Source organism: Leuresthes tenuis, unplaced genomic scaffold (assembly GCF_036924035.1).
Source record: "Leuresthes tenuis unplaced genomic scaffold, fLeuTen1.0.hap1 SCAF_15, whole genome shotgun sequence".
Classification (NCBI taxonomy): Eukaryota; Metazoa; Chordata; class Actinopteri; order Atheriniformes; family Atherinopsidae; genus Leuresthes; species Leuresthes tenuis.
In genome coordinates, this window is record NW_027325369.1 from 31,692,244 (window position 1) to 31,708,479 (window position 16,236).

General features: G+C 45.4%; 2 protein-coding genes across 3 annotated transcripts in view; one reads left to right on the top strand and one right to left on the bottom strand.

Moving 5' to 3' along the window:
* The window catches only part of atp10d (ATPase phospholipid transporting 10D), a 29,166-nt gene extending 24,317 nt beyond the window's left edge, over nt 1–4,849 (bottom strand). For both annotated transcript variants that reach the window (XM_072364714.1, XM_072364713.1), the window contains exons 1-3: nt 4,545–4,849; nt 512–863; nt 152–346 (exon numbers count right to left, since the gene is read on the bottom strand). In XM_072364714.1, coding sequence (XP_072220815.1) covers nt 152–346; nt 512–780 — 464 coding nt within the window. In that variant the 5' untranslated portion in view covers nt 781–863; nt 4,545–4,849. The remainder of the gene's footprint in view (nt 1–151; nt 347–511; nt 864–4,544) is intronic.
* A 24-nt stretch (nt 4,850–4,873) lies between these two features.
* On the top strand, nt 4,874–12,550 carry commd8 (COMM domain containing 8). Its single transcript, XM_072364715.1, has 5 exons — nt 4,874–5,014; nt 6,916–7,071; nt 9,593–9,745; nt 10,932–11,087; nt 12,438–12,550. The coding sequence occupies exons 1-5, from the start codon at nt 4,970–4,972 to the stop codon at nt 12,456–12,458; spliced, it is 531 nt and encodes a 176-aa protein (XP_072220816.1). The 5' UTR covers nt 4,874–4,969; the 3' UTR covers nt 12,459–12,550.
* Nucleotides 12,551–16,236: the final 3,686 nt, after the last annotated feature.

Here is a 16,236-nt window from a genome sequence, read left to right on the forward strand (position 1 = left end):
CAGAAGGTTCCACCTTTGCCCTAAATAGGAAGTTGGCATTGATAAAATCCCTCCCCACTCCTTCTGTTTCTCAGAATCATCATTGAACGTAAATAAACTTCCAGTTTATGTGTCTGACATCGGTGCAGGAAGCTGGAGAAGCCTGACTGACCCGCAGAACACTTGCACCACGTAGTTGTTGACCTTCTTGTCGAACAGGTATCGTCTGTAGTCTTCCAGCGCGTCTTTGATGCCGATAACTAGGAGGACCACCAGCAGAGGAATCATGGTGATCTCCTTCTCAAAGGCCTCCACCACAGGAACCCAGTTGAGCAGCGCCAGGAACAGGAAGTAAATGTTGGCTGCCCTGAAAAGACCAGAGAAGCAAACACAATCAGACGAAATGCATGGACCGGGTGAGGCTGGAGGGAGCAGAGTTCAACCAGCTCCACACTGAAATACCTCAACAAACACCAAAGATCTGACCTCCAGCTTCAGCTCCTGGAACAGAAGTAAAGAGGTGAGGACTGACCTGTGAAACTGCTGGAACAGGTTCATGGGGATGAAAGTCAGCAGGGTGTATTTGGTTGTGCGGATGGCGTTGCCCCGGTACTTTTTGGATACGGCTTCATATTCGTCTCGGTGGGGGCCGTGGTGGGCGAACACCCTTCTCCTCTTGCCGCTGGCTCTCTGCGGTGAGCTTTTGTTGGGCAGGTCATCGGGGGCGGAGTACCACCCTCGCCCCGAGTCCACGGCCAGCAGCTGCCGGCAGCGGTGCTGCACCCAGTGGAACCGCTCCATCTACGCAGTGACTGGGCTCTGAGCGAACCGGGCCCCCTCCTTCGCAGCTGTTCTCCACACTGGATCCTCACAATGTCCTCATCCTGCAGAAAGAAAACCACCAAATGATTCAGAAGATTCTCTCTGTTAGAGCTTCAGTCAGGATTCTGCACCTGGATGGAAATCCGGACGGCTTCATATCTGCGTCCGCTTCATTCTCTGGACCACAGGTGGACTCAGACATGTTAAACACACCTGAAGGAGCAGCTGAAGGAGCACCTGAAGGAGCAGCTGAAGGAGCACCTGAACGAGCACCTGCAGGAGCACCTGAAGGAGAACCTGAAGGAGCACCTGAAGGAGCAGCTGAAGGAGCAGCTGAAGGAGCACCTGAACGAGCACCTGCAGGAGAACCTGAAGGAGCACCTGCAGGAGCAGCTGAAGGAGCGCCTGCAGGAGCACCTGAATGAGCACCTGAAGGAGAACCTGAAGGAGCACCTGAACGAGCACCTGCAGGAGCGCCTGAAGGAGCACCTGCAGGAGCGCCTGAAGGAGCACCTGAAGGAGCACCTGAAGGAGCAGCTGAAGGAGCAGCTGAAGGAGCACCTGAAGGAGCACCTGAAGGAGCAGGAGAGCCTGAAGGAGCACCTGCAGGAGCGCCTGAAGGAGCGCCTGAAGGAGCACCTGAAGGAGCAGCTGAAGGAGCACCTGCAGGAGCACCTGAATGAGCACCTGAAGGAGAACCTGAAGGAGAACCTGAAGGAGCACCTGAACGAGCACCTGCAGGAGCGCCTGAAGGAGCACCTGAAGGAGAACCTGAAGGAGCACCTGAACGAGCACCTGCAGGAGCGCCTGAAGGAGCACCTGCAGGAGCGCCTGCAGGAGCGCCTGAAGGAGCGCCTGAAGGAGCACCTGAAGGAGCACCTGCAGGAGCAGCTGAAGGAGCACCTGAAGGAGCGCCTGCAGGAGCGCCTGAAGGAGCAGCTGAAGGAGCAGCTGAAGGAGCAGCTGAAGGAGCAGCTGAAGGAGCACCTGCAGGAGCACCTGAAGGAGCAGCTGAAGGAGCAGCTGAAGGAGCACCTGAAGGAGCAGCTGAAGGAGCAGCTGAAGGAGCACCTGAAGGAGCAGCTGAAGGTGACACATGAAACAGCAAAGTTCTGCAGCTGCTTTTAAACGTTTCTAAAAACACATTTTTACCACCATTATGGGGAAATCTTTCAGGGCTAAGCAGCCATAAAAAGATAAACTTCTCTTTTCTCATTTGGGATGTTAAACATTAAGGTTACCAACAGTTTCTCTGAGGTTCAGTTGGAGGGCTGATAGTCCACAGCGACGTCCTCTGAATGGAACTAGTTTAATTTGCCTGTAAGGGGCCCAAGAAGAAGAATGTGGAGCAACAGCACAACATAAAATCTGAATAAATACTGATCTGAACACAGTTCGCACTTTCCCTTCTGAGTTCTCTGTTTTTGTATGATGTAACAGAGCATTTCTGGGGAACTACAGGGTCAGCGAAGAGGAACTGTTATTAGTGTTATTAGGGTATTACAGTTAATGCACTGATGGACTGACGCTTTGTAAAATGTGAATAAAACAGAATGGAAAGCAGAAATCCCTCCGTTAGCTCTCCTTTAGCTGCAAGTAGCCACATAACAGCAGCTATGAGCTAACAGAGCTACGAGCTAACAGCAGCTATGAGCTAACAGCAGCTATGAGCTAACAGAGCTATGAGCTAACAGCAGCTATGAGCTAACAGAGCTATGAGCTAACAGAGCTATGAGCTAACAGAGCTATGAGCTAACAGCAGCTATGAGCTAACAGAGCTATGAGCTAACAGCAGCTATGAGCTAACAGAGCTACGAGCTAACAGAGCTATGAGCTAACAGCAGCTATGAGCTAACAGCAGCTATGAGCTAATGCAGCTATGAGCTAACAGCAGCTATGAGCTAACAGAGCTATAGCACACGTTCATTCATTCATTCTTCTTAAAGTATTGGTGAAATAAAGACAGATAATGCCTTATTTAGAGGCTGCATCCTCTAAGCCCCGTTCACTCCGTTATATGGATCTCCAGTTATCTAAATATCTTCTGAAGGACGCCGACTTTCACCAAACTGTTCTCGGTGAGTAGATGAACGTATTTCATGCCAGAAATAAGGTCCAGGTTTAAAAATAGCGGAGTTCCCCTTTAAGGGTTTAATCGTGGTTTTACAAACAAAAGACAAAACAGAAAAGCAGAACTGTGAGACGATTCATCACAAGTCAAACCCATGAGGTTTTAGTTACTTGTGAGCTGCAAATGATGAATTCAACAGAAGAAAATGAGGAAATGAAGCTCCATTTTCATTATGTGACAACTGTTTCACAGCTTTTTTCACAACTTTTTTTGTTTTAACAGAATCAATTACTGATTAATCAGTTGAGTTGGATCCTTTACACTGAACACCAGCATCACCTCATGTTCACCAATTCCTGTCTCATATAAACCCGTTTTTATGATTTATTCACACAAACAGCGGTTTGGGGTTCAGCCACTGAACTCTGACCTTTGACCCATTCAGGCAGAAAAAAGGCTCCAAACTCAAGGGATGAACCAGTGTTGTGTCGACACAGAACAGACAACTTAGCAAAGAAGCCATTTTAAACTGGATCTTTAGGCACTTTGTCACAAAGACACATCATTTGTTCCCATTTCTTTAGCTGCATCTATGAAAAACAGCAAAGAAAACACAGTTTGACAGACAGAAAATAGGATTTCTGCAGCAACAAGGTGATTCCCAAAGAGCTATTAGCTGAAAACTTGGCATATCTCAGCATGGTGTGCAGTGTGTCCTTAAAACATTTGAGGAAACTGGACAAGTGGAGGACAAAAGAAGAAGTGTCAGGCCTAAAAAACTATCTACAGCAGATGAACAGGATCTGAAAGTGATGTCCTTAAGAAAGAGGAAAAAATCCAGCTGTGACCTGACAGGACCTGAGAGATGCATCTGGACCTTCAGCTGATCCATCTACTGTTGGCCCAAGCCTCATCAGAAATGGTCTCCATGGAAGGGTGGCTGTCAAGAAGCCGTTCTTAAGGAAGGGAAACAGGGAGAAAAGGCTGAGCTGTGCCAAATGACACAAGAAGTGGACTGAAAATCAGTGGCAACAGGTCTTATGGAGGGATGAATCCTCCCCAGAGCCCGGACCTCAACATTATTGAAGCAGTGTGGGATCATCTGACAGAGAACGGAACAAAAGGCAGCCCACATCCAAAGAAGAGCTTTGGGATGTCCTTCAAGAAGCCTGGAGAACTATTCCTGAAGACTCCTTAAAGAAATGACAGAAAGCTTGTCTCAGAGGGTTCAGGCTGTGTTGGAGAATAAAGGAGCTCAGACCAGAGATTCACTTTAAAGCTGCTGAGAACTGATAAAAAACTCTGTTTCTGCCTCAGATTCTGCGTTTTTATCCATGTTTGAACATGTTTCAGTGAATTTCTGCAACTATTTCCTGGTTTTCTGGGAAGAAATGAGGGCACAGAGTACTGCAAACTGAAGTCATTCATGTTTACTCAGCTTATCTTAAAGGTTTCTTACTGTAAGAGGCTGTTATCGACTCATCGTCGGCGCCAAGTGAGAGTTAATGAAAAACCAGGTAAAGACGCTCCACGGTGTATCACTGAAACAGTCAGGTACAGCAGGCCTGTTGGTTCTGCAAACTGTTCTCCATTACTGTACTGAATGAATCCCCAGCCCGACCTCAGAAAACAGGTGTGTTCTCCAGCTTCCGACAGCTTTACGGTTACTTACCCCGCTGTTTGCTTCCATTCGCCGCCGACTTCACGTTGACTTTCGGCAGCGGCTGTCGCCCTCCAGTCACATTTCTCCAAGACACCGAAGATCCCACATGAGACACAAAACAGGGTGTGAAATTAAAGCTATCCGGCAAACTGGGACTGGCTTTGCTAGCACAGAGCCACCGTTTTCACAGGTTTCCTCAAATAAATGCTCAAACTACACTAGTACACCGGTTAGTTCATGTTAAAAGTTCAAAGACAGCTGTTGTGGTCCTTTATGTGCTGAAAAAAAGCAGCATTATCCACCTTTTGTAACGTTTTAAGTAATTCTGACGAAGCTAAAGAAATGTATTTTTTCCAAGCAACAGTGAACGCACCATATCCGTCATGTGACTGACATCAGCTGGTCAGCAACGGAAGGCGGAAGTGGATGAAAACATGGTGGATGTACTGAACAGAGTACCGGACACAGACTGTATCAGGGTAAGTATCGACTATTAATTAGTTTTTTAACGTTTATTTGAAGAAAAAACGTAAAACCGGAAGATAATTAAGTTGATGTTTCACTGAGAGATACATTTACAGTTTCTGATCGATCAACAGTTCATACATTTCTTCTTCTCCTTCTTCTTCTTCTGCTAATGCAAATAATGTGACCGTTTAACCGTTCATACAGAAATACATTTAAACAAGTGTGGACACCTCCAACCAAATGTGAACACAATCATAAGTCATCTGCTCCTCATCAGCTTTTAAAACTCAGTGAATCCAACCTCAGATGAACAACATCACACTGTGTCTTTATTTATTGATCAAAAACTGAGACAAAACACAGAAGCAGTGTGTGAGAAACTAAGTGAACCCCTGATCCAGCAGCTTCAGTAGCAGTGAGTGTAAAACTAAGTGAACCCCTGATCCAGCAGCTTCAGCAGCAGTGAGTGTAAAACTAAGTGAACCCCTGATCCAGCAGCTTCAGCAGCAGTGAGTGTAAAACTAAGTGAACCCCTGATCCAGCAGCTTCAGCAGCAGTGAGTAAAACTAAGTGAACCCCTGATCCAGCAGCTTCAGCAGCAGTGAGTGTAAAACTAAATGAACCCCTGATCCAGCAGCTTCAGCAGCAGCAGTGAGTGTGAAACTAAGTGAACCCCTGATCCAGCAGCTTCAGCAGCAGTGAGTAAAACTAAGTGAACCCCTGATCCAGCAGCTTCAGCAGCAGTGAGTGTGAAACTAAGTGAACCCCTGATCCAGCAGCTTCAGCAGCAGTGAGTGTGAAACTAAGTGAACCCCTGATCCAGCAGCTTCAGCAGCAGTGAGCTGCTGTGTTTGGGATCTTTGTCCTGTTGATGAGCCAGTTTCAGCCCAGCTTTAGCTGTGGGACAGATGGCCTCACATCTGACTCTAGAATACTTTGGTATCCAGAGGAGTTCATGGTGGACTCAATGCCTGCAAGGTGTCCAGGTCCTGTGGCTGCAGAACCAGCCCAGATCATCAGCCCTCCACCACCGTGCTTGACAGCTGGTATGAGGTGTTTGTGCTGATATGCTGTGTTTGGTTTCCTCCAAACGTGCTGCTGTGCATTAGGACCAAACATCTCCACTTTGCTCTGGTCTGTCCAAAGGACATTGTTCCAGAAGTCTTGAGCTTTGTTCAGATGCAGCTTTGCAAACCTAAGCTGTGCTGCCATGTTCTTTTTAGAGAGAAGAGGCTTTCTCCTGCAGCCCTTCCAAACAAGCCAGTCTGAGTCTGAGATGTAGCTCTGGGCTTTTTCACCTTGGGGTGACCTTTAACCTTTAACATGCTAACTGAGGCCTGTAGAGTCTGAGATGTAGCTCTGGGCTTCTTCACCTTGGGGTGAACTTGCTGGGACGTCCACTCCTGGGAAGATTGACAGCTGTCCTGAATGTTTTCCACTTGTGAATAATCTTTCTCTCTGTAGAATGATGGACTCCAGATAGTTTGGAAATGGCCTTATAACCCTTCCCAGACTGATGGGCAGCAGCAGCTGCTTCTCTAAGATCATTGCTGATGTCTTTCCTCCTTTGCATCATGTTAACCACCTCTGAAAGGCATCTTTAGTTCTAAATGACTGTTGGTCGAGCTTATTAACCTCCTTAAAAGCAGAGCACAGGCCTTCTATGAGGACACATTAACAGGGAGATTACTGCCTGTTATTTGACTCATACTCACTGGAATCCAAACTCAGGAGCAAAGACACGACAACAAAGCCTCAAACTTGAAAAGAAATCTTTAAAAACACTCACATGAAGATATTTCTTTATCGCTCCAGCCGTTCGTTTGCTTTACTGTGATGCTGCAGAACGAATGAACCAATCAGATGCCTTCTGATGACTCTGTTAAAAATCTAACCTGCCTGCTGTGTTCAGCTGTGTCACAGGGTGGTGGACGGGCTGTGTGGGCGGGAGCCCCCCCGCAGGGATGATTACAGCGCCACCTGGAGCCTGCAGGAGTGGCTGCAGCTGCTCGACTCCCTGACGGCGCTGTTCCGCCTGGCGGTGGGCAGCAACGTCTCGGACGAGGAGGTGAGTGAAAGTGGACATTTTAAAGGTGATTTTAACTGAAACTCAAGTAGAAAAACGTAGAGGAACTATTAGTTTCTTTTGTTTCAGTATTTTAACGACAGATTGAGTTTAATTTGCTAAAAGGAGGCTGAAACTAAAGGGGAAGATGACCAGGAAGTAAAGTGAGCTGCCTGTAGCCTCAGATTAAAGGTGACATTTTAAAGGTGATGCAGAAAACAGGACCATCGGTTTTTAACTGAAACTCAAGTAGAAAAACGTAGAGGAACTATTAGTTTCTTTTGTTTCAGTATTTTAACGACAGATTGAGTTTAATTGGGTAAAAGGAGGCTGAAACTAAAGAAGAAGATGACCAGGAAGTAAAGACAAACAGTGAAAACAGAAGGGAAGTGAGCTGCCTGTAGCCTCAGATTAAAGGTGACATTTTAAAGGTGATTTTAACTGAAACTCAAGTAGAAAAACGTAGAGAAACTATTAGTTTCTTTTGTTTCAGTATTTTAACGACAGATTGAGTTTAATTGGGTAAAAGGAGGCTGAAACTAAAGAAGAAGATGACCAGGAAGTAAAGACAAACAGTGAAAACAGAAGGGAAGTGAGCTGCCTGTAGCTTCAGATTAAAGGTGACATTTTAAAGGTGATTTTAACTGAAACTCAAGTAGAAAAACGTAGAGAAACTATTAGTTTCTTTTGTTTCAGTATTTTAACGACAGATTGAGTTTAATTGGGTAAAATTAGACTGAAACTAAAGAAGAAGATGACCAGGAAGTAAAGACAAACAGTGAAAACAGAAGGGAAGTGAGCTGCCTGTAGCTTCAGATTAAAGGTGACATTTTAAAGGTGATTTTAACTGAAACTCAAGTAGAAAAACGTAGAGAAACTATTAGTTTCTTTTGTTTCAGTATTTTAACGACAGATTGAGTTTAATTGGGTAAAATTAGACTGAAACTAAAGAAGAAGATGACCAGGAAGTAAAGACAAACAGTGAAAACAGAAGGGAAGTGAGCTGCCTGTAGCTTCAGATTAAAGGTGACATTTTAAAGGTGATTTTAACTGAAACTCAAGTAGAAAAACGTAGAGAAACTATTAGTTTCTTTTGTTTCAGTATTTTAACGACAGATTGAGTTTAATTGGGTAAAAGGAGACTGAAATTAAAGGAGAAGATGACCAGGAAGTAAAGTGAGCTGCCTGTAGCTTCAGATTAAAGGTGACATTTTAAAGGTGATTTTAACTGAAACTCAAGTAGAAAAACGTAGAGAAACTATTAGTTTCTTTTGTTTCAGTATTTTAACGACAGATTGAGTTTAATTGGGTAAAAGGAGACTGAAACTAAAGGAGAAGATGACCAGGAAGTAAAGTGAGCTGCCTGTAGCTTCAGATTAAAGGTGACATTTTAAAGGTGATGCAGAAAACAGGACCATCGGTTTTTAACTGAAACTCAAGTAGAATCATGTAGAGAAACTATTAGTTTCTTTTTGTTTCAGTATTTTAACGACAGATTGAGTTTAATTGGGTAAAAGGAGACTGAAACTAAAGGAGAAGATGACCAGGAAGTAAAGACAAACAGTGAAAACAGAAGGGAAGTGAGCTGCCTGTAGCCTCAGATTAAAGGTGACATTTTAAAGGTGATTTTAACTGAAACTCAAGTAGAAAAACGTAGAGGAACTATTAGTTTCTTTTGTTTCAGTATTTTAACGACAGATTGAGTTTAATTTGCTAAAAGGAGACTGAAACTAAAGGAGAAGATGACCAGGAAGTAAAGTAAGCTGCCTGTAGCTTCAGATTAAAGGTGACATTTTAAAGGTGATGCAGAAAACAGGACCATCGGTTTTTAACTGAAACTCAAGTAGAATCATGTAGAGAAACTATTAGTTTCTTTTGTTTCAGTATTTTAACGACAGATTGAGTTTAATTGGGTAAAAGGAGACTGAAACTAAAGGAGAAGATGACCAGGAAGTAAAGACAAACAGTGAAAACAGAAGGGAAGTGAGCTGCCTGTAGCCTCAGATTAAAGGTGACATTTTAAAGGTGATTTTAACTGAAACTCAAGTAGAAAAACTTAGAGAAACTATTAGTTTCTTTTGTTTCAGTATTTTAACGATAGATTGAGTTTAATTGGGTAAAAGGAGACTGAAACTAAAGGAGAAGATGACCAGGAAGTAAAGACAAACAGTGAAAACAGGAGGGAAGTGAGCTGCCTGTAGCCTCAGATTAAAGGTGACATTTTAAAGGTGATGCAGAAAACAGGACCATCGGTTTTTAACTGAAACTCAAGTAGAATCATGTAGAGGAACTATTAGTTTCTTTTGTTTCAGTATTTTAACGACAGATTGAGTTTAATTGGGTAAAAGGTGACTGAAACTAAAGGAGAAGATGACCAGGAAGTAAAGTGAGCTGCCTGTAGCCTCAGATGAACTTTTCTTCACTGATCTGTTGAAAGGAAGCAGGTGAATTTGCCCTCATCAGTAGGATGGATGGATGGTGGTTGGAGCTGCTCTCAGGTCAGTTTCTCACCTGCTGTCTGCAGGTTCTGGCCAAACTGTCAGAGGTGGGCAGCAGCCACGCTGAGGCGGTTCTGAGTGTGCTGAGAGCGCGCCGGGAAGAGATCCACCGCGCTCTGCTGGACAGGACCAACGCCATCTCCTCTGCTACCCTGCAGGACTTTGACTGGCAGCTGAAGGTGATTTTAATTCTTATTTGAAACCTCTTTCTGATGTAGCTGAAAGTTTATTTCTGTCTGAACAGAACCGACAACGTCTCGAAACTCTGAAGAAGTTTCGAATGAGTGGATGTGTTGCTGCTCCTCCAGCTTTAAGCTTTTTCAGGACATTAATTATGAGAAAACCTTCTCTGCTGGGGACAGGTCAGGACTGCAGGCAGCCAGTCCAGCACCCGTACCTCTTCTTCCTCAGCCAGGCCTTTGGAAGGTGGCAGAATGTGGTTTTCCATGGTCTGCTTGAACAATGCTGGGACGTCCCTGGAAAAGATGTGGCCTTGAAGGCAGCATATGTTGCTGTAAAATCTCAGTGAGCTTTTCTGCATTAATGCTGCCGTCACAGAAGTGGAAATGAGCTTTGCCCCCTGATCCAACCCCATACCATCACAGAGCCTGGCTGCAGGGACTGGTTGCTGACAGCAGGCTGGATGCTGCTTTTGCTCTTTGCTCCATTTCTTCCAACAAAGATGTGGAATACTGATGGGTCTGACCACAGCACACGTTTCCACCGTGTGACGGTCCATCCCAGACGCCTCCGAGCCCAGAGAAGTGGACGAGGTTAACATCAGGCTTCTTTCCTGCACAGTAAAGCTTGTGAATGGAACTCTGTATTGTAGTGCTTGACAAAGGTTTCCACAGTAATCCCTTGTCCAGGTGCTGCTATCAGCTGCTGATGAATGACGGTTCTTGATGCAGCGTCTGAGGGGTCAGAGGTCACGGGGTCCAGCTTAGGCTTGCTCCCTCGTCCTTTACACTGAAACTCCTCCAGGTTCCCTGAATGCTTTCATGATATTCTGCTCTGTAGAGGCAGAAATATGCAGATCCCTTCCAGTCTTTCTCTGAGGAACATTGTTTTAAACACAAACTGGAGCTCCTCTGAACATCTTTGCCTTCATGGAGGCTGCTTTAGGACCAGATCCTGGTTATTATCACCTGTTGGAAATAACATCATCATCATTATTTTTACCTCACAATCAGCCCTAAATTGTCCTCGTCCCAAAAGTTTTTTCAGAATGTGCTGCAGGTCTGAAATCTGAAAATGGAAAAGTTCTAGTTTATATCTTATAAAATATCCTGAGTTTACTTTTCAAATGTCCCATTTGTTTTGACTGTATTTCACAGCCTTGATGTCTTCTCCTTGTTCCTGCAGTTGGCTCTGTCCAGCGATAAGATATCGTCTCTCAACACTCCTCTGCTCAGCCTCGATCTGGATGTGAGGCACAACGGCGCCCTCCGGCCCGTCACCATGGAGATGAACAGAGAGGAGCTGAGCGCGCTCATCTGCTCGCTAGAGGCTGCTAATAAGGTACAGACGCCGAATGCTTCAGAGGCGTCACCTTAGCAACATGTTGTGAAACCTGACACCTCCTTTACCCACAATGCAGCTCGGGCTGCGAGCTGCTGCTCACCTTCAGACGAGTCACATTTTCCAGGCTTAGTTTCCTCAGCAGAGACTTTAAAAACAGGATAACAGAGAAGTTCAGCTGCAGAGTTCTTCTGGCTGATAGTTTCATGCAGAATCAGCACTTAGAGACAGAAAGTCTGACTTCATGCAGCCTTCGGTGTATTTAGCCTTTGCCCTGATTTCAGGGTGTGGAGTCATAACAAACACACACAAACGCACAAACAGGACGTCAGTGAGTGTGTTTGTATGCAACACACCGTCATGCTGCTGTGTTTCTGTACGTTAGCTGTCATCAAGACCTGGACACCTGCTGAGTGATTTAATGCAGAAACACAGACAGAATGAAGCTGTTCCTCCAGTCAGAAACACTCCAGCTCTATATATAAAGATACAGATAGTTACTGTATTGATCCCAGAGGGAAACAGTTTAGCAGTTAGCTCTAAGTTAGCTGTAAGTTAGCAGTTAGCTGTAAGTCAGCAGTTAGCTGTAAGTCAGCAGTTAGCTGTAAGTTAGCAGTTAGCTGGAAGTTAGCAGTTAGCTGTAAGTCAGCAGTTAGCTGTAAGTCAGCAGTTAGCTGTAAGTCAGCAGTTAGCTGTAAGTCAGCAGTTAGCTGTAAGTTAGCAGTTAGCTGTAAGTTAGCTGTTAACTGTAAGTCAGCAGTTAGCTGTAAGTCAGCATGTAGCTGTAAGTTAGCAGTTAGCTGTAAGTCAGCAGTTAACTGTAAGTTAGCAGTTAGCTGTAAGTCAGCAGTTAGCTGTAAGTCAGCAGTTAGCTGTAAGTTAGCTGTTAACTGTAAGTCAGCAGTTAGCTGTAAGTTAGCAGCAGATGCTAACAAACAATGCTTTCTTATCCACAGTAATGGACCAAGCTGGAGATGTGCACAGCGTAACTCGTAGTAATGCATGTGCACCGTTAATTACTGCGTTTAAACATTTTGGAAATATTAACCTCATTAAACAATTGTACCTGGAGACCTACATCTTTATCAGAAACATGCTGATAATGTAACGCTAACACACCGCTAACAAAGTAATGTGGGAACAATAATGTTCATCTTTCAGGAAGGAACAGCAGTAACTCCTTAGAAGTTGGTGTACGTCATCTTCATTAGCTAAGCTGTTAGCGTTAGCTTCAGCTAACAAAGTAATGTGTCCCCCTTAAAACTCGGATTATCATCGGTTCTATGACTGATCGGTGCACAAAGTGCTGATTCTGAACAGGTGTTTAACGTGGATTTAATCTGTCTTCAGGTGGTGCTGCAGCTGAAATGATGGACCAACGACCTGAAGAGCCTCTGACAGCCGTGTGATCATGACTCGTTGTAATGTTCTGTGTTGTTTCATTAAAGTGTTTTTCCTTCCGATTCAGACTCTCATAGATTTAATTTTGCATTCAGTTATCCATAAAGTGGAAACCCTGGAAAGTAATAAGCAGCAGAAAACCTAAAAATGAAGAAGGAAAAACAAGCCTGACATTGTTTTCTAACTGAGTTGGAAAGTCAGAGGGTTTACAGTCCAGTTATTCCTGCTGCTTTCCATCCTCGAGGTTCCCTCAGCTCAGTCTCACACCTCTGCGCCACCATTTGACTTCAGATTCCAGTGGATAACCCCTGGAAGCACGTTGTTGCCGTTTAAGACGATGCACAGCAGCTAACCTGAGAGCTCAGACTGCCAGCACCAGACTGAACTTACAGTTTTATTCTCAAACACACATTGAACTGGTTCAGCTTGTTAAAACACAGTTAAAACATAGTGTTGCATTCATTTACAACTGAAGAAGTCGGGATATAAACGAGGATATAAAACAAAGCTTCAGTAGAGCATTATCAGCTCAACTATAAACCTGCAGGTTCACACCAAAGTGCTCTGAAAGTAAGCAGTAATCCCAGGAACCACAAAGCTTCCTGTTTTCTCTGCTTCTTGGACTGTGACTTGATTTTCCCAACTGGCAAAAGTGGAAAATGAGCAAAGAGAAGAAGTTGTTACCTCATGCTCAGGGACCACTTTATTTAAGTGCTCTTTCCTTGGTTCAGAGTCTCCTCGAGCGTGAGCCGCTTATTCAGCAAACTTCTCTGAAACTCTTCTGCTGCTCAGGTTTGAAGATGGTGATGGTGAAGTGGAGGCCTGCCACAGAAAGTTCACTTTTCTTTTAAATTACACATAAAATACGCAGGACTCTTCAAAAGTCCTGATCCAGCCCTCATTTCTTTGCGTTTTTCCAGAAAAACCTGATCAAACATGAACATAAACCCAGAATCTGAGGCAGAAACAGAGTTTTTTATCAGTTCTCAGCAGCTTTAAAGTGAATATCTGGTCTGAGCTCCTTTATTCTCCAACACAGCCTGAACCCTCTGAGACAAGCTTTCTGTCATTTCTTTAAGGAGTCTTCAGGAATAGTTCTCCAGGCTTCTTGAAGGACATCCCAAAGCTCTTCTTTGGATGTGGGCTGCCTTTTGTTCCGTTCTCTGTCAGATGATCCCACACTGCTTCAATAATGTTGAGGTCCGGGCTCTGGGGAGGATTCATCCCTCCATAAGACCTGTTGCCACTGATTTTCAGTCCACTTCTTGTGTCATTTGGCACAGCTCAGCCTTTTCTCCCTGTTTCCCTTCCTTAAGAACGGCTTCTTGACAGCCACCCTTCCATGGAGACCATTTCTGATGAGGCTTGGGCCAACAGTAGATGGATCAGCTGAAGGTCCAGATGCATCTCTCAGGTCCTGTTAGGTCACAGCTGGATTTTTTCCTCTTTCTTAAGGACATCACTTTCAGATCCTGTTCATCTGCTGGAGATAGTTTTTTAGGCCTGACACTTCTTCTTTTGTCCTCCACTTGTCCAGTTTCCTCAAATGTTTTAAGGACACACTGCACACCATGCTGAGATATGCCAAGTTTTCAGCTAATAGCTCTTTGGGAATCACCTTGTTGCTGCAGAAATCCTATTTTCTGTCTGTCAAACTGTGTTTTCTTTGCTGTTTTTCATAGATGCAGCTAAAGGGGCAGATTAATCAAAGATAAAGTTGTTTGGCAACAGTACACACATCAGGTTCAGGTAAAAGAAGAACGTCGAACCGGATGGATTCTCAGCACGTTAGAAAACCTACTGACGGACCGGTGAAGATCAGAAACTGGGCTCAGAAATGTACAGTTCTTTCAAGAAAACCCTTAAATGTCTTGAAGCTGAAGGAATTAGGTGTAAAAACCAGGTTTAAAATTTCAGGAAGCTGACGTCAGAGTCTGTTGGACAATTATGCAAAAAGCTTTCAAGAAGTTACTTCTGCTGAAGGGAGCAACGTCATCTGAGGCCGACCATGAAAAAGTGTTCCCATGGAAGAAAATGACATTCATTTAGTTAAATAAAGCAGATTCATCACAACTGTTATGTTGTCCAGTTACGTCATGAAAGCCAACTTTTTACAGGATGCATTTAGTCTTAATTCAGTTTTTACAGGATGCATTTAGTCTTAATTCAGTTTTTACAGGATGCATTTAGTCTTAATTCAGTTTTTACAGGATGCATTTACAGACACAGACAGTTTAATCATGAGCAGCAGATGTTTCCTCAGAAGAAGAGAAGAGCAGCTGAGAAAATGAAACTTTGGAGACGGCAGAGCGGCCTCGGGGAAGTCAAGGTGATGTCCGTGTCCAGGATGCGGCCTTCGAGTCGATTAGGCAGACGGCTGCCTGATTAATAATGAGAACGGGCACAAATGCTGACAGACAGAGTCATGCTAATGGCGTTCGTCTTCACTCCAGAGCTCCACGTTAATCATGAGAAAAAGCACCGCTGCAGACAACAGCTGCAGACAGCTGCAGACAACAGCTGCAGACAACAGCTGCAGACAACAGCTGCAGACAGCTGCAGACAACAGCTGCAGGCAGCTGCAGACAGCTGCATACAGCTGCAGACAACAGCTGCAGACAACAGCTGCAGACAGCTGCAGACAACAGCTGCAGACAGCTGCAGACAGCTGCAGACAACAGCTGCAGACAGCTGCAGACAGCTGCAGACAACAGCTGCATACAGCTGCAGACGGCAGCTGCAGACAACAGCTGCAGACAGCTGCAGACAGCTGCAGGCAGCTGCATACAGCTGCAGACGGCAGCTGCAGACAACAGCTGCAGACAGCTGCAGACAGCTGCAGGCAGCTGCATACAGCTGCAGACAACAGCTGCAGACAGCTGCATACAGCTGCAGGCAGCTGCAGGCAGCTGCAGACAGCTGCAGGCAGCTGCAGACAGCTGCAGACAACAGCTGCAGACAGCTGCATACAGCTGCATACAGCTGCAGGCAGCTGCATACAGCTGCAGGCAGCTGCAGACAGCTGCAGACAACAGCTGCAGACAGCTGCAGACAGCTGCAGACAACAGCTGCAGACAGCTGCAGACAGCTGCAGACAACAGCTGCAGGCAGCTGCAGACAGCTGCAGACAACAGCTGCAGACAACAGCTGCAGACAGCTGCAGACAACAGCTGCAGACAGCTGCAGACAACAGCTGCAGACAACAGCTGCAGACAGCTGCAGACAGACAGCTGCAGACAGCTGCAGACAGCTGCAGACAACAGCTGCAGACAACAGCTGCAGACAGCTGCAGACAACAGCTGCAGACAACAGCTGCAGACAGCTGCAGACAACAGCTGCAGACAGCTGCAGACAACAGCTGCAGACAACAGCTGCACACAGCTGCAGACAACAGCTGCAGACAGCTGCAGACAACAGCTGCAGACAGCTGCAGACAACAGCTGCAGACAGCTGCAGACAGCTGCAGACAGATGCAGACAGCTGCAGACAACAGCTGCAGACAGACAGCTGCAGACAGCTGCAGACAGCTGCAGACAACAGCTGCAGACAGCTGCAGACAGCTGCAGACAGCTGCAGACAACAGCTGCAGACAACAGCTGCAGACAGCTGCAGACAACAGCTGCAGGCAGCTGCAGACAACAGCTGCAGACAGCTGCAGACAACAGCTGCAGACAGCTGCAGACAGCTGCAGACAGATGCAGACAGCTGCAGACAACAGCTGCAGACAGCTGCAGACAGATGCAGACAG

Coding starts and splice junctions, on each gene's coding strand:
- commd8 (XM_072364715.1), top strand. CDS start 4,970: ATGGTGGATGTACTGAACAGAGTACCGGACACAGACTGTATCAGG. Junction 5,015..6,915: donor CGGACACAGACTGTATCAGG/GTAAGTATCGAC, acceptor TGCTGTGTTCAG/CTGTGTCACAGGGTGGTGGA. Junction 9,746..10,931: donor ACTTTGACTGGCAGCTGAAG/GTGATTTTAATT, acceptor TTGTTCCTGCAG/TTGGCTCTGTCCAGCGATAA.